We start from the raw sequence: 27,906 nt of genomic DNA, 5'->3' as shown, positions 1-27,906 counted from the left end.
GGAAGAAGGAAGGCAAGCAGGCAGGCAGGCAGGCAGGCCACTCTTTCAGATGGCCTTCTCCTCTTTGGAAATGTAGTAAGCTAAGCAATGAAGGAACAGAGTTGCTCATTTGGGTATCTGGTAGATTACCTGGGTCTTTTTTTTTTTTTTTTTTTGAACCATAATCTATTGACCCAGTAGCATGACAAATTTGGGGCCCTGCAATCTCCTCCAGACTTTGGGAGTTGGCATAGAAGAGAATGGGTTTTCAAAGGATCTGAAGAAAATTAATTATAACAGAAGTGTCCAGGAAGTGAACAGAGAGTCAGGTACTCCTAACAACTGTATGCATTGAAACAGTTGCCATATGGTGGTTAAAACGAAGCCATAGCTGGTGCGCAATAGACTGTTTGTGACGACTGGTCTCCGTTTAGGTGGACAGCTGGGCCATCTAAGACCTAACAAACTCTCAGAAAGAAATTTCTTTGGTAGCTAACATGGCTTCATCATATTCTACTCATCCACACAACAAATATCCTAAGTAGCAAGTCAGTCATGAAATGCCACGGCTCCGTCATTCTCAGACACAATCTGAAATGTAAAAGGATCCTGATAAATTTAAGTATTTTTCTTACCCATAGAGCGTTAAATCAAGTTTCATTCCCAAGCGCTGCATAGCAACTGAATGAATTACTAATTTTTGGAGAATTTGGGGGAGGTTGCAATCCATAAATTGTTAAGCTTACTGGATAAAAGTTGTGGTTTGGGCATGCCAAAAGGCCATTGAACTGTGCAGTAGAAATGTGTTAGCTAGACCAAGTGTATTTCACATCTGGTTTTGTCTACTGTGGTATCTGCAAAGTTGCACTGAAAAATATTATCTTGTTTTAGCATGGGGCATTCCTCTTTAACGGAAGCTATGTATGTCAAGGTGCCTAGATTAAGTCATACTAACTGCCTTCTCTTTGCTGTGCTAATACTGACAAGCTCTCCTTTCTTTGTGAACCTTTTAACTTCTCCAAATATCTCTCTCCTGCCATGCTGCTCTGGATTGAAAGGTGGGGACGATAGCAAAATGTGTTCATCCCTTTGCAGTTACTCGGGGCTCAATGGCGCCCCCTCTAGTGAGTTAGAGTACTGTAGCGCTTATAGACAGCATTTGGATGTTCCCCGGGACTCTCAAAGGGCCATCACCTTCAAGAATGGCTGGCAAATGGCCCGACAAAATGCAGAGATCTGGAGCAGCACGGAAGAGACCGTGTCCCCCAAAATCAAATCGCGTAGCTGTGATGATCTCCTGAATGACGACTGCGACAGCTTCCCAGACCCTAAAGCCAAGTCAGAAAGTATGGGTTCTCTGTTATGTGAGGAAGACTCCAAAGAGAGCTGCCCCATGGCGTGGACTTCCCCCTACATCCAGGAAGTGTGCGTTAACAGCAGATCCAGAATCAAACACAGGTCAGCGCATAATGCCCCGGGCTTCCTCAAAATGTACAAGAAGATGCATCGCATCAACCGCAAGGATTTGATGAATTCGGAGGTAATTTGCTCCGTGAAGTCCAGGATACTGCAGTACGAAAACGAACAGCAGCATAGGGGTCTGCTCCATGGTTGGAGCCAGTCTTCCACCGAGGAGGTGCCCAGGGACATGGTACCCACCCGCATTTCGGAATTCGAAAAGCTGATACAGAAGTCCAAATCCATGCCCAATCTAGGGGATGAGATGTTGTCTCCCATAACCCTAGAACCCCAACAAAATGGCCTGTGTCCCAAGAGACGATTTTCTATTGAGTCTCTACTGGAAGAAGAAACTCAGGGTAGACAGCCTTCTCAGGGTCAGCGAAACTGCAAGTCTAAAACCCTGGTGCCCATCCACATCGAAGTCACCAGTGACGAGCAACCCAGAGCTCATATAGAGTTTTCCGACAGTGACCAAGATGGAGTTGTGTCTGACCACAGTGACTACATTCATGTAGAAGGGTCATCCTTTTGCAGCGAAAGCGATTTCGACCATTACTCCTTCACGTCCTCCGAAAGCTTCTATGGATCCAGCCATCACCACCACCACCATCACCACCACCATCACCGGCACCTTATCAGCTCCTGCAAAGGCCGATGTCCAGCCTCGTACACTCGGTTTACCACAATGCTAAAACATGAAAGAGCTAAGCATGAAAACCTGGACCAACCCAGGAGGCAAGAATTGGACCCAGGCCTGTCGAAACTTGCATTTCTAGTCAGCCCCGTGCCTTTCCGAAGGAAAAAGAATTTGACTCCCAAAAAACAGACTGAACAGGCAAAATGCAAAGCCTCCGTAGTCGAGGCTCTGGACTCTGCCCTTAAGGACATCTGTGACCAAATAAAGGCTGAAAAAAGGAGGGGGAGCCTGCCGGACAACAGTATATTGCATAGGCTTATCAGCGAGCTGTTGCCAGAGATCCCGGAGAGGAATTCATCCCTTAACGCTCTGAAAAGGAGCCCTGTGCACCAGCCTTTCCACCCACTGCCTCAAGATGGTGCTATTCATTGCCCACTGTACCAAAACGACTGTGGGAGGATGCCTCACAGTGCCTCTTTCCCAGATGTGGACACGACCCACAACAGCTACCATGCCCAGGATTATGGTAGTGAGCTGAGTTTCCGAGGTGGATGAACCTTTCTTTCTTTCCCCTTGTGGTTCAGCGACCATCCTTCCACTCACTCGTTCATATTTTTTTCCCATCCTGCATCTCATCGCTCATGAGCTGTGAGACCGTGTGACGTCATTACGTGTTACAGGGCAAACCTGTGTTGGGCAGACGTGTCTGCCTAGGTAGTACTCATTTGCCTGTGTGGTGTTTGGCGTTCATGGGTGGACTGAATGTAATCATCAATTCATAAGCATTTGCTCACTTCAAAGTAAAAGAAACCCCAATTTGTCCCTTAATATTAGGGTTAAAACAGGTAGAACATTGGGAGGGCAAGTGGAATGCTGCGTTGCGGCTCCACATCATTAGTGCCTATGTTTATCTGCGCTGATGCTGTGCAGTGCGCTCCACAAACAGGGGATGAGGATGTTCAGATAAAGGCTTGTCAGAATCCAATTCTCTGACAAAATAGGCATTTTCTTCAGTTATCTAATAACCTGACATAATCACTTAAATTCAAAAGAATATTTCAGGACAAAACTATAGCTCAATATCTGTGTCCCCAAGATATCTTTTGATTCATTATGAACCAAAGTCAGTAGCTTCAGAGCCTCTTCCTTGATTTCTGTATTAATGTTAGAACAGTCGTAGCTGTTCACTCAAAGAAATCTGTCCCCACTCAACCTATATAGAAGATCCGATAGATAGATAGATAGATAGATAGATAGATAGATAGATAGATAGATAGATAGGCAGACGGATAGTGGATAGATAGACAGGCAGACAGACAAACAAACGGATAGATAGACAGAGAGGACTTTAGCTAGAAACATCATCTAATTGAGGCTCCCATAAGTCAATGGATGGGTATTGTAAGTACTGTTTAACAGTTAAGGAACTGAGGAACAAAGGGGATAAAACTTCTTGGTGTTACACAGATTACAGTGACGGCAAGAGAATTTAAAGCCCTATTAACTAAAAATGTATAATAAAAATATAATTTCTAAGAGCAAAAAGAATTAATTGCTAATAACTACTGGGCTTTTTACTTATTAGCATTTGCCTTCACTTTAATTTACTGTACAACATGCTGGGAAACAGTAAATTAGAATAAGTAGGGGCTGGAGAAATGGCTCAGTGGTTAGGAGTCCTTGCTCCTTCCTCTTCCAGAGCACCTAGGCTCCCATCCCAGTGTGCACCTGGCAGCCCACAGCTCTCTATTACTCCAATCCCGCAGATTCTAATGCCCTCGCCTGGCCTCCAAGGACACTGGACACAAATGGTGCAGTCCCAGTGTGCACACGACAGCTCACAACCGTCTATTACTCCAATCCCGCGGATTCTAATGACTCTTCTGTCCTCCAAGGACACTGGACACAAATGGTACACAGACAACATGCAGACAAAAATGCCATACACACAAAAATATATATAATATAAAAAGGTTAGAGTGAGAAATATAATAATAGCATAATATATTATACATATTATATTATATGTATACATATTATATTATTATGTATACATAATTATTATTATGTATACATATTATATTATACATAATATATTATACAATAATTTAATTTATTTATAAATAGAATAATACATTTTAAATTCAATAAGTTAGTTAAATTTGTAATCGGTTTTCATTTAGACTACAACAGGTTTCATCCATTTTAACTACATTTTTCAATTTTCCAATACCCTGAACTAAGCATAGTACATTATCACATGAGTCTGAAACACTGAAAAAATTATACTGCACATAAATAAAATTTATCTTAATGATTACACTATTTAACATATTTAAATTAATTTGTTAAAGTGAATAAATAGTTTTTAAACTTGGACCCAGGTACACAGGTAAAATTATGTGATGTTGCCAGAATATAGACACCTTCAGTTACAGTCCACATTCAAGTCACACAGCTATGCCAGGCCTAAGAAACTGAGAGGGATAGTTGCAGTCATAATTTTCCAATGTAATTATTTATACTTTGTTTTAATGTGAATAAGACCTCAATATTTCATAAGCAATTTGGCAACTTCATAGGAGGCTTTCTGGTTATCGTTTTGCTTTCTGAAATAACTTACTTTCTGATTAGCTAAACATTCTTGTACAAGGGAAAACTATAAAGGATAGGAAATCATATGACCCAATAGGTACCTCCAAACAAAAACACACACATGCACACACACACACACATGCACACATACAGAGAGAGGCGTGGGGGAATGTGACCATCATCCTGTTATGCTCACACTTGATCTTCCATTTCATCATTACTTCTTAAATTATATTTGATAGAATGTTTGTTTATACAAATGTGTTATTTTTAAATTTTATATGTATATATCTTATGATAATAGTTATATACTGGAACCAAAAGGAATAGAAATAGTAAGCATGATAAATTTGGAGTACAAAAGTCCCTACAGCTATGAACCATCTATACCAAGAATTGCAGTATAATTAATTAGCTATATAGTAATATTTTATATATGATTCTAATACTTCTATTCTTTGTGTATTTTTTATTTTCAATGTCTATGTGTGTCTTATATCATTACTTTACAATGAGTTATGAGTTTTACATCCATTTTCTCACTAGAGACATCTCTCCAAATTTGGGGGGTAAAATAATTGCCACCAAGGAAAAGTGGCTACCTAGTCTCCTTTCAATGAAATGAGATCTCATTCTGGTTCACCTTATCATTTCCAACAGATCATGAGTCCCCTAGAAGTTACTCATCTACTTTGACTGACCTGGGAAGAAGTGTATCACGGGAACGAAGAGGAACTCCAGAAAAAGAGGTAGCTTAACAGAATTGGGGGTGTTTTTAAAGGACCTTCCGAGAAAGCACTTACCAGCCAAATGTGTGTCTCAGACCAGTAAAGAATTCAGACTGACACTTGACAGCAACAAGAAGAGTCTAGAAGCAGCTCTGCTCAGAGCCTCAGTCTAGGCTCCAGTTGCTCCCAACTTGGGGTGCACTTTGAGCAACGAGGCCTTTCTGAATCTTGGCCTAATAGCCATGAACTGATAGAATTCTAATTAGCCTGCTTACGTAGGGAAGGGAGTTTCTACACAAGTACTTTTTTGGAGAAGACCACCTGGTCCATCACCTTAAGCCAGAGCTGGACCACCTCTTCCTAACTGCCTTGGAAGCCATGAGGGTAATGGAAATTAAAACCTGAGCTCCGGCTGACAGGTGTCTGAGATAGCCTGTGGAACCCCTAGACCCTGATGAAGATATAAATTACCCAAGTCTCTTGAAGCTCACTAGAATCACAAGGGGAGAAAAATGGGGTAAAGGAATTGCTGGTTGGTGGGAAGGGAAGAGCTGATATCACTAACTGCATGGTATGTTGTGCCTCGAATAGATCTGTGGGCCCCAGAGTTTGAGGGTAGGCATGGGTATACCTTCATAACTAAAAGATAAGCCCCCAAATTCCTGCACCCTCCATTGCTCTATTTTTGGCTAACTAATCTCTTGACGAGTGGGCTACTACTTCTTGGCTCATCAGGACTTAGTGAAGAATATGATAACTCCTTTTGCGGCTTCCATTTTACGATGATTCAGACAGACTAGTGTCAACCCATAGAGGCCAGAGCTGCTAGTCCTCCACAAATGATCTGTTTGTGATGTTCAGAAATGGCATCCCTAGGACGAGTCCCTGGTGGGCCTTTTTATCATATTGTGGCATTAATCCGCTTGGGTTCCTGAAATGAAGCCTAGTGAAGACATCAGCTCCCATATCCCAATTTCGCTCTCTAGTCTAAAGGCAGCAGTAACTGATACATTTGTAACTTGACCATGTCACTTACGTTATATGTGCTTTATTGTTCTTAAAATGCAATCTAAAATGGTTAAATTAGTGCTAAACGTTAACCTTTCCTTTCAGAAACTGCCTGCAAAAGCTGTCTATGATTTCAAAGCTCAGACATCTAAGTAAGTGAAATAAAAACTCACTATGTGATTGAGCTTCACTCTTACTATTGTAGGGAGGTATGTATGTGTGCATGAGTGGGCACACCCGTGTGTGTGTGTGTGTGTGTGTGTGTGTGTGTGTGTATGTGTGTGTAGCAGTGAGATGTATTCTAAATAAGACCCAACTCGCAAGTCTATAATACACTCTAATCAGTTAGGTCCCTCAAAATTGCTAACTAAGATAGAATACTTTATTTTCAAGTTCAGCTGCATCAAGAACAGTCAATGGGACCTGCGCACAGACGATCGTGTAGTGAACACTCATTCTCACAATGCTCAAAGCCTAGAGATTCCAAGGAAGGCCTGATCCTGTCCTGTGGTCCTTGAGTGTGAATGTGTTCATAGTCCTGTGTTATATTCTTTTAGGCTGTTTCTTTGGGAACTTCTTCCTCCAAAAGACAAGGCAGGTAAATCAGGAAGACTAGTATTGAGCACGCAGTAGATCTACATCAGAGGGGGATGTCCCCTTCAAAAGCATGCCCCCCCACACCAATCACCAGAAAACCTCTCATTTGGTTTCACCTCATAGTTTCCACGTCAGTCTCATATTGCTGCTTAGGTGGGGGTAAAACCTGTAACAAGGGGCCTTTGAGAAGCATTTGAGACACAAACTACAACATAACAGCATTTCGTTTCTCCTGGACTCCAGTCCTAACGACTGCCCTTAGACCATGATGTGATGCTCTGTAAGATGGTATGAAAAAAATATATAAAAGATTTTTATTTTGTTTATTCTTTGTGACATATATATTCCTATGTATGTACCACCAGGTGGGCATCTGCCTAAGACTCAGAATGTGTTCCAGGAAGAACCGAAAGCTGAGAGGGAAGGCAAGGGTGTGACATAAGTCTAGAATGCAAGGAGTAGGGGTTGATTAGGTCAAAACACATCGTATAAATGTATAAAATTCTCAAAAACATATGAAAAAATTAAGAATAAAAGTGAAAACACCCACAAGATTCAGGGCTAATGAGATGGCTCAGGGGATAAAAGTTCTTGACACCAAGCCTGACAACCTAATCCTCTAGTTTCTTATAATGAAGGAATCAATACCTACAAGTTGTCTTCTGATCTCTAGACATGGTGTCATACATGTGCACATATACCTGCACACACAGTGCACACAAATAAGTGTAAAATAAATACACAAATATAAAGAAGCTTCAATGAGGAGATGACACACATCACAGAGGAAGGGGCCAAGAATATGACTGGATCACTGGCTTTCCGTTGTCCCACATGGCACACCCCTCATCCTACCCAAGGATCCCATCCTCTTCTGGAGTTCTTAGATGGAGAGTCGGAGAATCTTGCTCCCCCACACTGCTGGGGGGGGCAAGGAGGCCACTGGCACCTTTCCGTCTGTACATCCCCCTTTCACTGAGAGCATGAGGAGGTTTGTCTCATGAAATCTAACTGTGTGAGCATTTGGTAAAATAGATTCACCAGCCATCCAGAGAAGCCCAAAAAGAAAGTGGGTCTGCTCTTCCTATAAATAGCTTGGTCTTATTATAGCTTAACGATCCTCCTCTTGTTCTTTTCTCAGAAGATATAAAGAGAACACCCGTCACCTCCAATGCGTTTCTATATTTAACATAAAAATTAGGGTAATGGGCAAATTGTGTCATTTTCAAGGCTCACACACCCATGTACCTCTGAAAACTGCATATCAAGTCAGTGTTAGCCTCTTTGAATGACCAAAAAAAGATATGAATGCTTTTGTACATAATATAAACAAAGGCACACACTTATGTACCTATGTACATTTAAACACATATTAAAATATGCAAAACTAATCCTTCTAAAACTAAAGCTAAGTAACACACACAACAAAATGTCTCCATTTTAGATGGGAGAAGAGACAACATCTCGTTTCCCATAGGTCCAAAATAGCAAATATTTCAAAGTGCAATAAAAATACAGCAAATTTATCAAAATAGGACTCTTTCCCTGACATGAGAAGGACAGAGTTTGGAAAACTGGGTAATAAGGCAACTTTCCCTTTACTGGATATATCCAAAATTCTAAATGCAAGCCTATATTAAGTAGAAAATAACCATATTTCTATTAAAAGAAAAAATTAGTTGTTTATAATTTCCATACATATTCAAAAACTTTAAGTTGGTGTTCAGAAATACTCCTGGTGCAAGCCAAAATATTAGGTTATAAATATTATATATGACTATAGTCTAGCAAGGTCACAATAATCTGTCCCCTCTTTCAAATTTCATGTCCTCGCAGGATGTGGTTTATGCGAGTGTGATCCATATACTTGATCTTCAAAATCACTTCCAAGATCACATAAGTGACCTCTAGAAATTTGTAAGGAAAATCCTCATCTAGCTGAGCTTGGCAGATGTTTTCATGTGAGCAGGGTATTTCTCAGATAAATATGGAATGTCAATTGTAAGACTAACTGTTACTCCTCCAGAGAGAGTCCATTGGTCATGTCTCTTACAGGGAGCTATCATTTAAGAAAGGAGATACTGTCTACATCCTCAGGAAAATTGACCAGAACTGGTACGAGGGGGAGCACCACGGGAGAGTGGGCATTTTCCCAATCTCATACGTAGAGGTACGTCCCTTTTTCCCCTCACCTCCAGAAGGATGCTGTCCCAAAGGTTATCACAAGTTTCAGAACCAACGCTGTTCTCCTTTATAGAAACTGACGCCTCCAGAGAAAGCACAGCCCGCCAGACCACCACCCCCAGTCCAACCTGGAGAGATTGGAGAAGCCATAGCCAAATACAACTTCAATGCAGACACAAACGTGGAACTCTCTCTGAGAAAGGTACCCTGGCTGTATTCTTCAATGGGGTGTTTTCACAGACTGTACAATTCTGAACCCAAGATAGATTACCTTATTTTCTAGAACACCCTAGGCTTTGTTTAGTTCCTATAAGGGAGTCAGGATTGCCCAGGATCACTGTTGCCTCTCAGCCCTGTGTCCCTTCCAAAGTAGGGTCCCTGCGAGACACAGAGTTTGTGGCTTAACCTAAGAAGCAAGACCCTGAGTCCCCCCGCAGGGGGTGCCTCAACTGGATACTAAGAAGCACACATGTGGAACCCCAAGGGGAGAATGCATTTTAGTTATTTAGAACGCATTTTCGAATACATAGAGAACACAATTTGAAGAAAACATTCCAAACTGTCTTTAAGCTGCCCCATTAGTCAATTTTCAATAAGTAGCCAGTATTTACTTTTCTCTATCTTGGAATCAGGGTCCTAAAGTAATGAAAATATGTCCTCTCCAAAAGCTTTTGGGGAGCCATCTGTGCGATCCCATTTCCTTGATCAATCTTCTCCAGGCCTCGTGATGGCTCCCAATCTCTCTGGCAAGCTATCCGAGTACTTTGTTAGAGTGAGGGCGGGGCGGTTCAGGTCTGCAGGAGATGGTCAAGTTTTCTCCTCCCGCTATGAGTTCTGCATCATCCGCAATTCTCTTACCTTCCTGTGCACCGCTTGACACAGGAAACTGAACACGGTGTACCGTCTTCTGGCCCATACTGTAAAGATAGGCTGTCGTGTGAAATTCCCCAGGAAGGTCTATCAGCTGCTGCTTCTGAGCACGTTAGAAAATTGATGCAATTTTGAGATTGGGGGATATTCTTTCTTCAGTGTGCTCCACTCAGGGTGGATGGGCACTTTTCGCAAACCATCCAGCGCAGAGTTAAAGAGGATTTTCAGGGCTCTGGCACTGAAAAGAACTCCCTCTGCGCTGAAGCTAATGAGCAGATGGCACCTCCATGACACTGTCAGACCCAGTTCCCCTAGTTACACACCTCCGAGCTGTGCCCGCTGGGTTTGCTCTTTAGCAATGGCTTGCTAACCTCCTTCTGACCCTCCTGCGGTTTTGAGTAAATAGTTAAAGTTATCTGGCACTGGCCTGCCCATTGCAGAAAGCATAGTAGTGATACGAAGTGCCCACTGTTGCAAAAATCAGAGAGTCTATTCGAATGGCCGAACTGGCACAGCCACTCACCAACGGAAGGGACGCCGGGGTTACACTGTCCTGATGAGAGCAGGGAGACGTCTGCCCACTCCACAGCTACGCACATTCTAGATTGCCATCCTTGCCCCATGCTTTTCACTCATTCTCTGTCACCTCTCAGGACACCCGCAGCTCAAAGAAGGAAAGCGGTGAGCCATTCAACTGTATGCCTTGCATGGGATGGTTTCCGTGACCCATTTCAAGAGCCCTTCCTTCTTCCTGCAGATCATCACGTCCCTTCTGGTAGAGATTAGATGAGGCTACTGTCATTGAGATGGCGTTCCTCACACCGTCTGCCTTGGAGCAACTTCCACAAACCATTTCACTTTATGCCAGTGTGAAGCATGTAGAAGCCCCTTCCCATTAAGGGAATGGATTAAGGATTTAGAGCATCCTTAGGACTCTAATGTCATGAATGGACGATTTAACATGCATCCATGCTGGCAATCGAGGCTTTTCTAATAAACACTAGAACCTTTCTTGCATTCTTCTGACCAAGCAAAATTGAGAGGCATAAAACTTTCCAAATAGAAAGCTACTGTTTATCAGAAAACAATGACAATTTTGCTTTTCATATTACTGTGTCCCCCCTATAACACATTTTCCCAATGCTTGTTACAGGGCGATAGGATTGTTCTTCTTAAAAGAGTTGATCAAAACTGGTATGAAGGCAAGATCCCAGGAAGCAACAGGCAAGGCATCTTCCCTGTTTCCTATGTAGAAGTCATCAAGAAGAACGCAAAAGGTGCTGAGGACTACCCCGACCCTCCCATACCCCACAGCTACTCTAGCGAAAGAATCCACAGCCTAAGCTCCAACAAGGTAAGAAACCCTTCTAGCACGTTAACACTGAAGTTCAGAACTTGGAGCATTATCATCAGTGGGTGATTTGGGGTAACCGATCATCATATTATTGAAAAGAAGCAAATTCATATATTGTGTTTATATACATGAGTGCCAGATGAGAAAATGTAATTTTTCTCAAATAGATGCTGGGATAAAGGCTTAGTGTTCATTTTTGCTAATTCCACTTTCAAGTTTTACTGCATAAAGAGGAAATGTTAGTAGCATCAGCATTTTTGAATAAGTGTCTCTATTTTGGTGTATATACATTACACACACACACATACACAATTACCCCTAAAATGTATTATAATTATTAGGTTTACAATAATCTATGAAAGTGTTAAGGAATTTTCTACATAGCATAAAACATTATTTTAATTTTGGGCCTATAATATCACATGAAAATATGGTAGATTATTAGACATATCCACAATTCTTTTTTCATCAATTTTAGGACCGTAAATTCCCCTGGTTCACTTAAGCTGGTAACTGAAGATGACTCTCTTTCTCAGTAGAGTGTAGAAAGGACCTTCCCTCCTGAACTGGTTCATTAGATTAAGGTATCCTCCTACTTCCCTGACTCACAGGATGTTTTTTCCTCCTTTTCCTGTTGAATTATAAGGTATTTTATGGGTGTATTTAAGGGTCTCTTTCTCCTTTACAGTTATTTTAAACTATAAAATTTTTAAATCACCAGTGAGCTATTTCCAAAATATTGTCAAATGCATCCCAACATGAAAAACATGTATTTGGTTATATAAAATGTTAACTGTTTTAGTTGAGATCAAGGTAAGGGTGTACGAAAACAGACCGTTTATAAAGTTTATAGAACTTCACATTTAGAGAGCAACGTCCTTCCTTCAGTAGCTTCTATTGGTCATGGGGAAAATCAGAATCTTCATCCATCCACCTCTGCTTTGCCTTCCCTCCGTTTATCTTAAAAGAACCATTAGATGACTCTCGAGGGACCGAACCATTAAGTAAACTGATATAGGAGAGGAAAGCACAAATGCTTACTGACCACTGAAGAACTTCTCCCATATGTTTTAATTAACAATGGCAGGCTAATATCTTAAGTCAGTGTTTTTGGTCTTTTCTCTGAATAGGTTTTAAATACCATTTATGTTTTTTATTGTAATACCACATTGTAAATAGAGGAGTGTGTTAGTTTCACTAATAACTAATCATTGTCTTCTTATTGTTCCAAAAAAAATTATGTCCATAATTTGAAAGAAATTTTAGTTTCATCTCAACCAGTTATTTATCATATGATGTCATTGGCTTAAAATTCCTGTAGTGTTGCCCTGGTCCAAAAAAAAATAAAAGGAAAAGAAATAGGTCTTTTTAAATAGCAAGATACAAAAGCAGCAACCAGGTAGAGCTCCTGTTTTCTGACCGACACTTACAAACAGAGAAAGGAATGCGTTGATGGCTTTTGAATCTCTCGGTAATTCAAATTACAGAGCTTGACATAGTTCTATTTTGAGGATGGCTCAAATATAAGCTGCTATTTACTTCTGATTTCGGTACAATAGAATCCAATTCTAATCCCTTTTAAGATGAAATAACTGGTTAAGAGCACTGGCTGCTCTTCCAGCGGACCCCAGTTCTCCCTGCACCCACGTGGCAGCCCACAGCTGTCTGTCATTCCTGTTATAATGCACCCACGTGGCAGCCCACAGCTGTCTGTCATTCCTGTTATAGAGGATCCGGCACCCTCACACAGACACACAGACATATATGCAAACAAAACACCAATGCACATGAAACAAAAAAATAAATTCTTTTTTAAAAAGATGAAATAGCTTTAATTTTGTGTTATACGTATGTTTTGTGATAGAGGTACTCCTTAATCAAAATTAGCACTTAATTTTGGTATTATCAAGTCTATCTTAAAGCGTTTACTCTTTTGGCCTTTTACCATGTGTAGAGGCAACATGGGGGGAGCGGCAGTGAAGTCGGTAGTGGCAGAGAGCAATAGAGCCTGCCATTGCAATGATGACGGTGAAACTTAGAGATTTCTCGTGAATATGATATTTCTGTCCACATGAGAAAAAAATGAAGATATCCACCTTGAGTTACTATCAGTTCCACTCATTTCCAAAATCTAAAGACTAAGATTAAATCTTGCACTTGTATGTTTGTTTCAAGAAGTGTAAAATAGAACTTTAACCAGTGTGAAAACTTCCATGAACTATCAAATGAAATTTGATGTTGGATATTTTGGTTTCAGACAATCTATAAATTACATTTTTGGGGCTTACATAAAATATCAAGCTTATACTATGACTTCTCATGTCCCCTTCTGGGTAAGCATTTACTTTGGAGTTTTTTTTTTTAAAACTTTGAAGCAGGGGTTTTGCAAGATTGGTTTCATTCTGATCACAGGGCTCTTTGATAAGAAATATGTTTTTAGCACTTATTCCCTTAAACATGTTTCATGTATACTAATCTAAAATATTTTATGGCATGGAGATGGGGCAATTCTAAAAACTCAAAGGAGTGGGCACCTCTGCAGGGAGAGAGAATAGTAAATAAATTTGGGGATTAAAACAAAGCTTAATTATTTGATATTATTCTGTGTAACAATTCCCAGATAGATACATCTGAAATATAGGTAAGAGTACACGCAGTTCCAGAGAGGTAGATTAATATAAAGCCTCTTGGGGTTTCGTTGTCTGTCCTCTTGATCTCTAAAAAGCTCTATCTCCTCTTTTGATGCTTAGAATATCTTCCAAAACGAATAGAGTCTGATTGCTCAAGTAAGGTTTGCAATTAGTCTAAATGATTTTATGCACTTAAATTTCAGATAACTTTTCCCAATCTAGATATCCTCTAAGCATCTTCCATCTACGTCTGTGCTACAGCCTGAATTATATTATCACCACACCTTCCCTGTATTTTTCTGTTGTTGTATTTTCATGTGTTTTTGTTTTCTTTGTTTGTTTTCCATCTTAATTCCTGCTCATTAATAAGTTGGCTTCCAGTGAACAGACCTGTCTTCCTGTATCTAATGCTCTGCCCAGCACAGAGAAAGGAGACCTACAGGGAACTGCCCAAGAGTGGCTATCCCTGACAGACTGGTGTCCGCCAGCAAACCCATTGGCTCCAACACCATCCTCTGTCCTCGACAACTTCTTGGTTGAATTAGAGAAGTTTAGCGCTTTAACCTTACCATCTGACCAGGCCAAACCGAACATCCCAGACCAGGTCATCCTTGAAATTAAGGAGGAGCCCTCTCACCACCCCCTCTCACTACCTCCAGCATCTCTACCAGTCAAATCATCTCTCTGTCTCTTACCTTCTCCTTGCTTGAGTATCACCTCAGCTGGGGCCCAGCCTGATGATACAGTGTCTCTTCAGGATCCCACGATGGACGCACAAAGCAAATTCATAGATTTGAATAAAAAGAGAAGACGCATTTCAGACCCTACCAAAATTCTTGAAGTCCTAGGCGATAAATTTGTGGCCTCTGCATGCACCAATGTGGGTGCCTTGGCTCTAACTCTTCCTGTCATTGGAGAGGAGGATGAGGACACTCGGGAGGGGCTCGCATACCAGAGATGGCTGCCGGGATCTCGAGAGCAAGCTATCCCGTGGTATGACCACAACAATGCAGAGGAGACACCTCAACTGCACATCAAGGAGGAGGAAGAAGAGGAGGACCCTGACTGCTTAAACGACTCCCTAGGCATTCACACACACCCTAGGACCCCCAGAGAAGACTTCAAGGCAGCAAAAACCAGTAGTGAGGTATTTAATTTGGCCTAATAACTGGAACTAACCAGTTTTACAATAAGCCAGAAGAGTTAATGACATTACTAAATATTTACTTCTGACACTGCCTTAGCTGGCTTCCTTATGAGGAACAGAAGGATTGGAAACTCCAGGGTGGAAGGAATCTGCAAACACGACACGGTTTATTAGAATGGTGGGGATTTGTGCAGTACAATTCCACTGTCCCATTATTCCTTTGTCATTATAAATTTAACTTTTATATACTGAAGCTTATCATCTCTCTAATATTCCAATATTAATAATGATAGCTAACTGTTAACTTTTAGTGTCAGGTGCTATTCTAGTTTTCAAAACCCAGAAGTATGGTTATCCCCACCTTAGAGATGAGAAAGCTGACAGATAGACAGGTTTGTCTAGTGATCTACCTGCCTATTTCAGATAGTATCCTAGGCATGGCATTTATCCTACTGAGGTGAGCCCAGCAAACATCTCGTGCTATGCTCAAAGAGGTCCCGACTCCCTAGCTGTGTGACTGTTTACCTTACTTTAACCAACTTGAAGGGTAAGTTAGGTGTCATTGCAGAGTCTTAGGAGCTTTACTGCCGTCATGTTGAAGGGGGAAAGAAAGGCCTCTCAGACAAGACTAATGGAACACTGTTATCTCCAACCACCCACAGTCCCCAAATCATACCCATTGAGATTCTGAAATTAAAATTCCACGGGCTAAGTCAGTGCTTTCAAAGCAAGAATACATTAATACTACTTTCCCCGAGATATTTTTATGACCTTTTCAGCTATTAGACATGAAAGGTACTCTCTGAGGACCAGGTCCCTTCATCTGAACACGGTCATAATCACATCTTGTCTTTCCTCAACATTTAAGCCACCTTCATTTGCTTCGGGAGATGGAACTGCCACGCCTTTCCCCAGCTATCTGTCTCCTTCCCCTCCATGTCATTCTTCTCTGGCCTCTATCTCTGACCAGGCCTGTGAGTGCTTTCAGCCAACCCAGGCCTCCTCACCTCCTCTCCTTCCCAAATACCCTCATCAACAGGAGATAAGTTCACCAGAACCAAAGGTAACTGCATCTTGAGTGTGGTTCAATTTATTGCATGCCTTTCCACGATGCCTTTCCAGTAGGTGTGTGCATTTAGATTCATGACGTCTTACAAGGTCTAAAAAGTTATGCAAACTGTGACTGCTAACTTTTAACATCATCAGCATGGCCTCCATCCCATAATTTAAGAGACAAATCCACATAGCAACTACACCCATACTGAGAAGGAAACCCTAAAACTTACTTCTTAAATCAAAGGTAACCGTGAGATCCTGTATCAAGCTTCGAGTCAGCTTAGGGGTCATCACGTTCAGAGGCACAGGCTCAGTGCTTATCAACTCTGGTCACTTCTCAGTAGACAGGATGCTTCCCATCATTTCACCCATCAGCATGTTCAGAGTCCAAGAACAGGGTGATCCTCGACATCACTTGTCTGGACCCCCGCTCTTCCATGGGATACACCAAGGATGATTCTTTGGTGCAGACCACAAAGCATCCATTTCTAATACAGTGCAGTCCCACAGGCCAGCTAGTACTTAACTATCCCTAGGGTACCACTTTGAAATGAGTGATTGGTCTTAGAAAGTAATACTAACAAGTCAAGATGAAATCAATCTAGCACAGAAAAGTTTTGATTCTAGAGTAAGAGGGAAGTCAAAATCTTTCCCATTAGACTTCAAACAACAGCTCATCCTCAGACTTCATCCTTTGGAAGGGACGCAAGGGCCTCCGTAGATAAGAAAAGAGTTAAATCCCGGATGCAACTACATTTCAGTAGCAGTAAGCACCAGTTGGATCTCCATCATCCTCACTAGTCTTCAGAATCCTCATCACCATCCAACAACACAGCCCACCTATGTGATGCCACCCTAGGTGTGAAAAGAGATCTTAGGAGGAAAGAATAACATAGCCTAAGGACCGATTCTCTCCGCTCTGAGTTTTTATCTTAGCAACTGAAGCACAATTAAATCCTTTTAAGAACTATAATGCTACTTTACCCTTCTCTCTGTGGCTCTATTTTAAAACCAATGTAAAGCTTAATCAGCCCATGAGAAAGTACTTCTAGAGCAGCAGTTCTCAACCTTCCTAACCCTGTGCCCCTTTAATACAGTTCCTCGTGTTGTGGTGATCCCCAACCACAATATTATTTTCGTTGCTACTCATAACTGTAATTTTGCTACTGTTATAAATCGCAGTGTAAATATCTGATATGTAGGGCATCTGATAGGCAACTCCCAAAGGGGTCGTGACCCACAGGTTTAGAACCACTGCCCTAGACTCTCACCTCTCCAACTTAGAGATATGTTGAACTCATCATTATAGTACCAAAGGAAAAACTAAAATATAAAGGGGTTTTTCTCTATTATAAGAGATAAGATTATTTCATATAGTCTTTTGGGATTAATGTGTCTAGAATAATATGGGAGACTAGAAGCATTCACAATAACATTATTTTAAAAGAATATTTTAATATCTACATGAAATGACTAATTTCAGGAAAACTAACTTTGTTTCTTGTATTTAGCTCATATTTAGGAACAAATGTTGACCATTAATCCCTCACTGAGTTTTCTAAACCTTGTGAATCTATCTCATACTCATAAGAAGAATATAAGCTGACCGAACACATCTATCTGCAGCTGTAAATATGAAAACAAACTGATTTAGTCTCAGGTCTCACATTCATCACGAGGAAAGAAAGCATCGACGCAAAAGAAAAATAATATTTTAACACAGTATAACCAAAATCATTATAGTAACGTTTTTATTAACCCATTATCAACTATTCTTTAACTCACATGAATGAGAGAAATTGAGAGAGATAGAGGAAGAGAGAGAGAGAGAGAGAGAGAGAGAGAGAGAGAGAGAGAGCACATCCCATGCTAACATGGTGATTCCACAGGTATTAGGAACCAGGACAGTTTCAAAATCTGTTTCCTCTTTTAGAAATGCCGCATGAACACAGCTAGGTACAAGGAAGGTTAGGAACAGTGGTCTGCTCTCAACGACCATGTGCATGAGTGAAGACATAAACAGAAATGGATAGAGGGGAACAGAAAAACCCTCTTCCACAACCTTCGATGAGCATGACAGCCATATACCGTCCCAAGAGACTGCAGAGTGCCCACTAGTGACCAGGAAATTTAGTCGAAGCGAGAGCCCAAGCTTTTACTTGAAAGTATTCTTAGTCTTACTAACATTCTCTTAAGTCTAGTCAAAATCTAGACCCTCCATTGCTAGGACTGCCCTGGAAAGAAAAATTAAGCTAACCCATGTGAAGATTCGCCTGTTCACTGTCATAGTGAAGATCTTGCTTTGAGAGAATACCAAAAGAAGCTGGAGTCAGGCAATACACAGTACTTGACTATATTTCACTACCTCCCATCTTCCCCCCATTCCACTCCCCAAATCATTTTCTTCTTAGGAATTTGTTAGAACATTTTTGCCTCTTAAAAGCCTAAAGATTTCCATAAAACGTGATAGGCATTGGGTCAAATTTTCTCTTATCTCGCCTTGTTTGTTCCTGCTTGCCACTTGGTAAATGCAAAGTAAACCAAAGTAAACAGACGGGCTGGAGAGTGTTTTAGATGCAGTTATTAAGTATTCTCTTAATAGGGAGGTAATATTTCCGATGTGTGTTCTGAGCCACCTACATTACATTCAGACACGTTCTCCTACCAGCTTCCCCCTCCATGTCTTTTCGTCTCTGGGAAGTCTCCTAACAGAGCAGCGGCTGAGCCCTGAGGATGGAAGCTCTATAGAGCCATTATGCAGACTGTTCACCCTTCCCGCTCGGCTAGTATTCATGAGCTTGGCATGCTGTGTGTGCATGGAAAACAGCCAACCAAGAAGGTTCCTCCCACAGGCCACATCCTGAAGATGAGAACTAACCCACTTCTTATGGCTTTTCTAGGCTGATTTAAAAAGCAAGACATTTGTCCCGGGTAAGCCGCCTCATAGCCCAGTGATGTCTAAGAGGTCCAGCAGTTCACCCGTCAGCAGCTCCCACAGGGTAGGGTCGGATACCCCCACTTGCAGCAGCCATCCTGGCCACCTTGGCCCTTCCTTAGGTGACTTTGCTGTCACTGGGTAGTAAAATGAGGCTGGGGAAGAGTCCCCTGAGATGTCATGACCAGTAGCTGAGGGGCTATGGGTTCTGTGCTCCCCTGCCGTATGTGTCAAGTTTCTCAAATCCAAAATGGCACTCACTACACAAACAAGGGCGCAGTGTGTGTTGTTTCCTACATCTGTCTCCTTTCTGTACTCAGTTGCTCCCTGTCAGTCCTTGCTTTTAGTGCGGAGAACTAAAGCGTTACCCGTTGCCCACTGAGCTCACCTGCTCCTGGCCATGTTAGCTCCAGTGTCTCTTGGTTGCCATGAGTTTATTTTAAACTGTGAGCCATTCCCAAATATTCTGTTGTTCGGGAGATACAGGCCACATTCTGGCCACGCCGCTCCCTGTAATGCTGTTCTCTGGAGCCTGCCTGCTCCAAATTCCCTCGCAACTTTGATTGAACTTTGAGGTCAGTTGCCTCCTGTTTAACTATTCAGTTCTGTGATAGCTGCAGAACAAGTGGATAGATTCTAAATGGCACCTCGAGTTCTGGGGGAGGCAGCCAAAGAATGTGGGGATTTCCACAGATGCATACCTCAGGGTTCCTTTCACCAAGTCTAAGTTAATGAACCCTGATTTAGCTTTGGCTGGCCTGCCGCACACCTCTGCTCTGCACTTCAAGTTCTCTGGACTGAATTTTTTAGCGTTCCTTTATCCGTTACAGAAATGCACATAATGTTTTCTACGTAAGGCATTCTGTACTTGTTGCTTTGCCTATTGTGGGAGGGGACTTGTGTTGCTATAGGGAGAAGGAAATGCCAGCTTGTTGTGGAGAACCTTAAGTCTCCACTGAACAGCCTTCAAGAACTAACACATAAACTTGGGGATAGAGGGGAGAGAGGGGACAGACAGGAGCAGACAGAGTAAGTTTGTTTTACAAAAATTGATGGATCTCATCCATAAGTTCCCATGGATAAGTTGACATGCTTTGCGTCACCCTGAGGTTTTTTGTTTTTTGGTTTTTTTTTTTACACATATTCCCATCTTATAAATTTGTGGAAGGCGGAGGGGGTTGATTGTTTTTTCAAGACAGGGTTTCTCTGTAGCTTTGGAGCCTGTCCTGGAACTAGCTCTTGTAGCCCGAGGAAAGATAACCATAGTATATTCTTGCTCAAAATGTCCTGTATGGTAATGGTGACCTGTTAACTTGGAAACTGCCTTCTTAAACTCATGGTCTGGGTAAGCCGCTCCAAATACTATAAGCGTATATTGTTCTATATTTACCTCAGAAGTGTGTTATGGAAATGCCTGAGCCGTTAAAATAGAGGTGGATACTAGCCTTAAACACTGGCAGCTAGCAAGTCATTTCTTCTAGAGAATTGAGAATGCTGGAAAGGGAACCGCATGGTAGGAAAAACAGATCGTTATCTACTTCAAATTACCCCATGGGCTTCAGAAAATCTTTTCACAATTAATTAGCAGGGTTAAAGGCAAAAACAACTTTTAACGTGTCACTCCCACTGCTTACCATTAGGTGGCAATAGAGTGCAGACTCAGTAGCAAGGAGCATTGGGAAGCACTTTGCTTGAACACCCACAGGAAACACAAACCTCTGTACTAAAGACAAAATACAGATGCTGACTTTAACCACGTTAGTCCATCTAGTCTGTCATAATACCTCATTCAACGCGGGGCTATGTCCTTCCATCCCTTTTTTGTCATGAATTTGCCATAGCAAACCATCCAGTGTCTTTTGGGTTAGGATTTAACCAACGCGCAGAGTGAGGATGAGTTGTCGCCACCCTGGGTTTTCACATGACTAAGATACGTAATAATTGGCTTATTTACTGACTGCTCTGTGCATAAGATTGAGGAGAGGAATCCTTACATGGCAAAGGAAAACTATCAGGCGAGAGATCTATTGCTTTCTGGGCTCCGTGAGGGGACAGGATTCATTTCATCCTGTCTCACTGAATGGAAGATGAGGAATCTGAGCTGAAAGTCCTAGGTCCATAGCAGGCAGTGCCCCAAACAGCAGCGAGTACACATTCATGAATGACCATTAACACGCTATTCCTCTAGCGGCGGAGACCTTGTAAAAGACATGAACTCAATACTGGAATTACACAACTCTCCTAAGAAACAGGCCTCCAGTTATCAGCTCATCCAGGGAAGGTTTCTATTAAAGAAGGGCTTTTACATGTTTTCAGAAGTCATGATTTTATGAGATTACACAGTGTCTCTGTGATAAAATCAAGGCTTATTCTACCCTGAGAAACTGGATGCTATGGGGAAACTGATGATTCAGGAGGTGGGGGCAAGATTGGGAGGATGGGAAGCAAGATAAGGCGCATTCTGAAAGACAATTAAAAGCCAGGGATTTGCTGGCTCACACCCCAGGAATTAAATGACCCCTGCCCACACTCGGAGCTACAACCAGCTTTCCTAACTGCCAAAGAAACAATTCATTTAAATAATTTTGGAGGCTGAAGACTCAAAGGTACTGAGCAAGTACGGTCCCAATGATAATGCTAAATAATGGACGGTAACCTTCACATGTAGATTAAGTTAACTAACAGGTTGATTGAAAGTGGTATTCAATTTTTAACTTAACAGGGAAATAGAAAGGAGCTAGAAATGTAACACATACATATAGATGACATACACTTGATTCTTCATATATTTAAATTGATTAATGATCTCTTTAATTAAAAATCTAAAAAAAATGTTTAGAAGACAGTTTGGCCTTCATTTTTTTTTTTTTTTTTAGACTGGCATTCCCTATGTAACCTTTATAGGCTGGACTTGAACTCACTAAAATCTGGCTGCCTCTGCCACCAGAGTACTGAGATTAAAAGTGTGGCAATGTACCGGCGTAGTCTTCATTATCCTTAAAAATAATATAATTTATACTTTTAATATTTTATATTTAATAATATCACTTACAATTTTAAATACTGTTGGGAATTTTATACCGATTTATAGGAGTAAATCATTCATGCAGACAGTAATTCTCATCCACTCTTTAGGTTTAGATTTATGCATTCTATGCTTAGTTTTTTATTGAAAAAAACTCTAGGGATGCTATTAATAAATGCTATCAATTAATAGACTTAAAGCTTAAAGTTTTCATAGTGAAAATACTTAATCTGCACTAACCAGACAACATGGATTGGAAGATGGGAGATAAATTTAGGAAGGGGCCTGATCAACAGACTCATACTGAAGGGATCTTCAGGGCTCCCTACCCCTCCTTGGACCAGAAGTTTCTATGGACAATTCCAGGGGAAATCTTTCTAGGTTATGATAATCAGTAATAACTATGTGTATCCAAGCTCCGGTCCTGATGTCGGAAGACACAGCTATAATAACAACTAAATTCTGTTATTATCAGACTTCTTATCTCAGCAGATAGCTATCATTTAGCAGAAAATGTTTGAAATGTAGTGGGTCCAATGCATCTATTTCCTGAAAACATGACCTGCAGACAATCAATGTAAATTGCACTAAGTTTCCGTATCCAACAAATGTGCTAAGTTTCATTCTCTGAAGTGTTTGTGTGGCTATACAGGATGCTGAGGCTTGTCATTTCCAATATTATAAGTATCTATTACAGATACTGGTCTTGATGCTTAGTTTAAAAAGAAAGGAAACTCTTTTGAGAGTTCAGTGCACTGGGGATTTCTACCAATATTTCTCTTCTAAGGTAAAGCATTATATGTTACCTGGATATTGTCCGTTGCATTATTCTTAAAGTTCTCTGTATTCCCTTTTGAAAAACTGCATGTGCTTCGCTGCCCCGACCCTGACCCCGTTGAGAGCAGAGAATTGAAACTCAAATGCAGCATGGGATGTCTGGCTGTTGACTTTCTCCCATCTGTACCTATGTGGCAATGTTGTCTGCGAAGGAAAAGCTCGGAGCGAATGTGGTTTTTGCTAGATGTGTCTTCCTTCTGCTTGTCTGAAAGAGTGCTAGAGAGTGAGGTTGAGTGAAGGGGTCCAGCCTCCCTGCTGTGATTTGATGTCTTTGTTCTTGCCATATTCCTGACCTTGGAAAAATCAATGGGACTCAACTTTCCCTTAAAGCTTGGAGAGACCAGATTGTGGATGTGTTCCAAAGTTTGGACCTTGGGTATTCTGATTGAAAGCACCCTTCAAAATACTTTTAACTATTAAGCACATCGAAACCCTTAATTTTGGTGGATTGTTTTTCCTTCCTCTTGGTTTTTTACAACAGGAAATATTAAATGTCAAGAAAGTTACCATGCTATTACCCAAATTACCTGTTAGTGATACCTGTTCAAACCCTGATGACACTGAAAACCGTTTCCTTTCAGCCACATCGTTCTGTGTTCACTCATGACGACATTCAAGGTCAGGGGGAACCGTAAGTATTCTCCCTATCTTCTAAATCAAAGACTAACCTTGGCCCATGAGATGGACGACAGGCATCCAGACAGAGGACAGTAGGGCTCTGGAAGTGAAAGGGGTTGAACAGTGACCATGAGATGTCCAGAACAAGAGACATCATTCTGTTTTATCAATGAGATCGGGCTAATGCTTAAATGAAAGCAAGAGGACTAGGGAGATGGCTCAGCTGTTAAGAGCACTGGCTGCTCTTCCAGGGCACCTAGGTTCAATTCTTGGCAACCACATGGGGGCTCACAAACACCTGTAACTCGAGTTCCAGGGGATCCAACAGCTTCTCTTAGCCTCCATGAGTACCAGGCACTCACAGGGTGCAGCTTATACATGCAAGCAAAACACTTACACACATAAAATGAATAAATAGCAAAGAGAAACTTTCCGGTGTTATGATGACTCCTGCAATTTATAAATCCATCTCTTCCTTACATGCTGTATAAATGGTAACCACAACTTTAAAGACAGACAAACAATGCCCTAACATTGTTTTTCTTAAGTATACCTCAAAAATATACCTAAGCTCTGCTTCGGTAGTATGGTGTTGGTGGAGGTTTCTGTCCTGCTCAGTTCTGTAATAAACACTTAGAAACTATATTATTTGCAATACTGTTTGGCCAATAGCTTAAGCATATTTCTGGCTAACTCTTATATCCTAAACTAACCCATCCCCATTAACCTGTGCATCACCACTACCGGCAAAGCTTTACCAGGCTCCAGTGGAGGCATCTGTCCCCAGTGATGGCTACATGGTTTTTCCCTAACTCCACCATCTTTCTCCCAGCATTCAGTTGAGTTTTCCCGCCTAGCTCTATTCTGCCCTGTCTATAGGGCCAACGCAGCTTCTTTATTAATCAATGGTATTCACAGCATGCAGGGGGGAATCCCACATTGCCTCCCCTTTTCTGTCTAAATAAAAAAGGTTTTTAATTTTAACATAGCAAGATTACATACAGCAAAACAGTTATCAAGCTAGAATTACAGTTACAATATTTATATCTACTTTACCTTTTATCATAAATAAGCAAAACTATAACTATCTATTTTTCAACTCCATCAAAGACTCTAGAAGAATATAATATTACCAAAGTAAACAGGAAGTGCATTGTAAGCAACTTCCAAAACTCTAGAATTGACAGAGACATCTTGCTGCCTAGACAGCCACCCAAAGTTCTTCTGTAACTTTGCAGGCACCCATCTTCAGCCTATAGGCCCAGAATATTCAGCAGATTTTTCCATGAACCAGGAAATTTCAAAAATAGTTATACCTATATTGGCAGTTTGTCAGTCACTTTCTTCTGTGTCCTGCAGAATGTCTGGTAGACTCTTTCATGAAGCAGGAACCCTGAAGGACTGTCTCACCTTCTTTAGGCATCTTCAGCAGTCATTATTCTGTGGGGTCATGCATGTCCAGTTTATACAGCATAACATAAAACAGTCCAGGCAAGAGCAGTTTCCTGCCCAAATGGCTAACAAACTCCATGAGGAGCCTCTTTAGTGCCCATCATCCTCTTGAAGTAGATTGCTGCTGCCAGGAGCAGATGTGTCTCATTGTCATGAAAAGTCCTAAGTTATTAAAACATTTTAAATGCCATATTCTGCTGTCTTTGAAAGATCTGAAGAATATCTATCCATCTGAAATACATCTCTGTACATCTAGAAAAACTAACTAACATGACTACAAGCTTGACTATTAACCTGTATTTCCCAATTATACAATACATTTTTAAATGAACTGCACAATCGCAATACCTTAATCAAGAACAGAAATATACATATAACAAGACTGACTTAAAAATTTGTATCAATAGACCAAGATCCATACCAATGCAAATTAAAAAATTCACATCTATATCAAAATGATAACCCATGCTTCAAAATGTCATTTGAAAATAGCAGTATTAAAGCACTTGCTGCTGTTCAGACACATGATATCGTTTCCACCACAGCAAGACCGTGTCCTTTCAAAGGTTCCTTCCTGCACATACGTGAAATCAACCTGCAAGAATCACGCATTGCCTTTAAGAGTCCCATTTGTCTCTTACAAGGTTACTCTGAGGATATCCACTCCCTATTGGCTCCTAAGCCTTCTGCCCAAGCTCTACTCACTTGGTGAGAGACAATGCTGACCAAAGGCTCTTTGTGAGCAGGCCCTGGTGTGGAACTGGTGTTTTCCGCACCACTAGTCCCTCCTTGTTCTTCATGGTTAGAAACAGGCTTTTCAGAACACATCACTCTCTGAAAGTGCCTCTCACAGTGTGGCCAGGAAGGCGTGCCTCTGAAGACGTCTTTGTCCCAAACAGACTAGGTTAGAAGTACCAGTCACTGAAACACCTCGCCTAACTGGAAAACCTTAAGAATGACTTGTAATGATGCGTCTGTTGCTCTTTAACATGTGCAAACGGCGATAGGATCACATCACAAAAAAATATTCTCTAGAGCTGTCTAGGGGATGACATTGCCATTGCTGATGTGTTCTATTAAACAGTGTTTGAGGCCTAGGAACAAGTTGTGCTCCTGTAGTTCGCTGTGTCACACGCAGCTGGCATCACTGGGCTCTTCTAATGTCACAGAGCCCACAGGCAGGAAGAATAATACACTTTCAAGCCTTGCTTTCGATGTCATTCTTTATCAAATCTATGTTTCACTGCTGCCTTGATTGGAGGGACTGTGGAAAGTTAGCTAATTGCATATATTTATAAAAATACTTTGGGAAGCAAAAGTAGAAACCTACGCCACATTACAGTTCAGTTTAGGGACATTAGAAGGTGAAGGCTATAGTTTGGAGTTTGGCTTGGCACTTTGAAATGATAAATTGATTTTTCAGGCAATCCTGACCCCGTATTACCAATATATTTCAGAGCAGCATTTTTTAAAAAAATTCTAATTGGGCTGCATTTTCTGTCATGCAACACTGATTTTGAAAACCAGCAGAGGTAGAAGGATTCCCAGGAAGGTTTGTTTTTATTTCCATAAAAACATTTTTTTTGAGTGTGATCTAATTAAACTGCTATGGTAAATAAATTCTGACAAGCAAACTTGGCTTGCATTATATGAAAATGAGCTGGGAGTCCATGCCAATTCGAGTTTGTTAGCTCTGGGGACCCTCAGCGTCTTCCAGCAGCAATAGTTTGCGGCCTTAGGTAGGCCTGTCAGTGTTGGAGATAGGCCTCAGTAAGGCTAGAGGTTGAGAAGCTAAGAGAGAATCCACTTTCCCAAAGGGACTGCGCAGACTACATACATCATCATAGCAGCCAGGGATGACCGTGTCCCTCAAGCTCAAGAATGGACAAAGGGACTTGCTGAAATCCCCTTCCTTGTGAACATCCAAAATTTCACCATTCTCTTCCCAACCGCCTCAGACGCTAAACAACACGTGAATGACAAAATGGTTTTCCTCTTCTCCTAAGGCTGGCCCCAGGCAAACATCCTCGGGAGGTGGCCCCTGCCAGGCTTTCCTGCCACATCTAGGGTCTGCTTCTGTTTCTCTCTGTGACCAGAAGCTGAAGCTTTTCCCAACAAAAGACCTCAGAGGACTGCAAAGGGAGCAAAGAATAAAAATGGCTAATATTACCTACTAGAAGGGAACATTATTAACTAGGAAAGGAATCTCTAGTTCCTTCTAGTTTCAGGGTTGGGTACCAGGCTAGAGAAGGTGATGGTTTTTACAGAAAGGCAAAGCTGTTTCCTACAAATCCCTGCAGCAGCCAACTTTATCTGTATCCCATGATCAGGAGACACTCAGGAACAGAGAGGGAGCCAGTGAAGTTAGTGCACATTTATAGCACAATGTTTGAATTCAAGCACCAGGATATTCTGCCAAAATATGATGTTTCTGACTTGATAAAGTAATTAGAAATAAAGCATTCTTGTTCCAAAGTAGAATTCAGTATCACCTACTTTTTAATGGTGGCCCAAAATAAATCCAAAGTGCCTCAGAATGCTGTTATTGTTTTCTTACATTTGCACAATATGTTATAAAAAGCAATGAAAACATATTTACCAGTCCTCTTAATCCTATGTGACAGACGAGTGATCTCATGAAAATTTCCCACTAACATACCAAATTCTACCCAGCCTTCTTAGCCTGTAAAATGTCAATCTTTACTTTCCCAAGTGCTGGTCTATTCTAATAGTCACAAAATTTAGTAGTCACAAAAGTCAATGTCAAATGGATTCAGTATTCAAACACATTAC

At 41.2% G+C, this 27,906-nt stretch overlaps 1 protein-coding gene across 38 annotated transcripts in view; it reads left to right on the top strand.

Annotated features, from left to right (window-relative positions):
* Sorbs2 (sorbin and SH3 domain containing 2) overlaps positions 1–27,906 on the top strand; it is a 90,236-nt gene that overhangs the window by 57,017 nt on the left and 5,313 nt on the right. For 18 of the 38 annotated variants that reach the window (XM_048455649.3, XM_048455657.3, XM_048455654.3 and 15 more), the window contains 6 exons: positions 5,333–5,421; positions 6,514–6,560; positions 9,061–9,175; positions 9,263–9,391; positions 11,213–11,413; positions 23,625–23,674. In XM_048455649.3, the coding sequence (XP_048311606.3) occupies positions 5,333–5,421; positions 6,514–6,560; positions 9,061–9,175; positions 9,263–9,391; positions 11,213–11,413; positions 23,625–23,674 (631 nt within the window). Of the gene's footprint in view, positions 1–1,037; positions 2,625–5,332; positions 5,422–6,513; positions 6,561–9,060; positions 9,176–9,262; positions 9,392–11,212; positions 11,414–14,413; positions 15,191–16,058; positions 16,254–19,146; positions 19,246–22,903; positions 22,994–23,624; positions 23,675–27,906 lie in introns of all 38 variants that reach the window. The other 20 variants (XM_085680256.2, XM_087900763.1, XM_087900765.1 and 17 more) reach the window with 4 other exon arrangements.

The sequence above is a fragment of the Myodes glareolus genome, chromosome 23 (genome assembly GCF_982192425.1).
Source record: "Myodes glareolus chromosome 23, mMyoGla1.1, whole genome shotgun sequence".
Lineage (NCBI taxonomy): Eukaryota > Metazoa > Chordata > Mammalia > Rodentia > Cricetidae > Myodes > Myodes glareolus.
The sequence above is the reverse complement of the archived record's forward strand: the minus strand, read 5'-3'. Positions and strand labels throughout refer to the sequence as shown.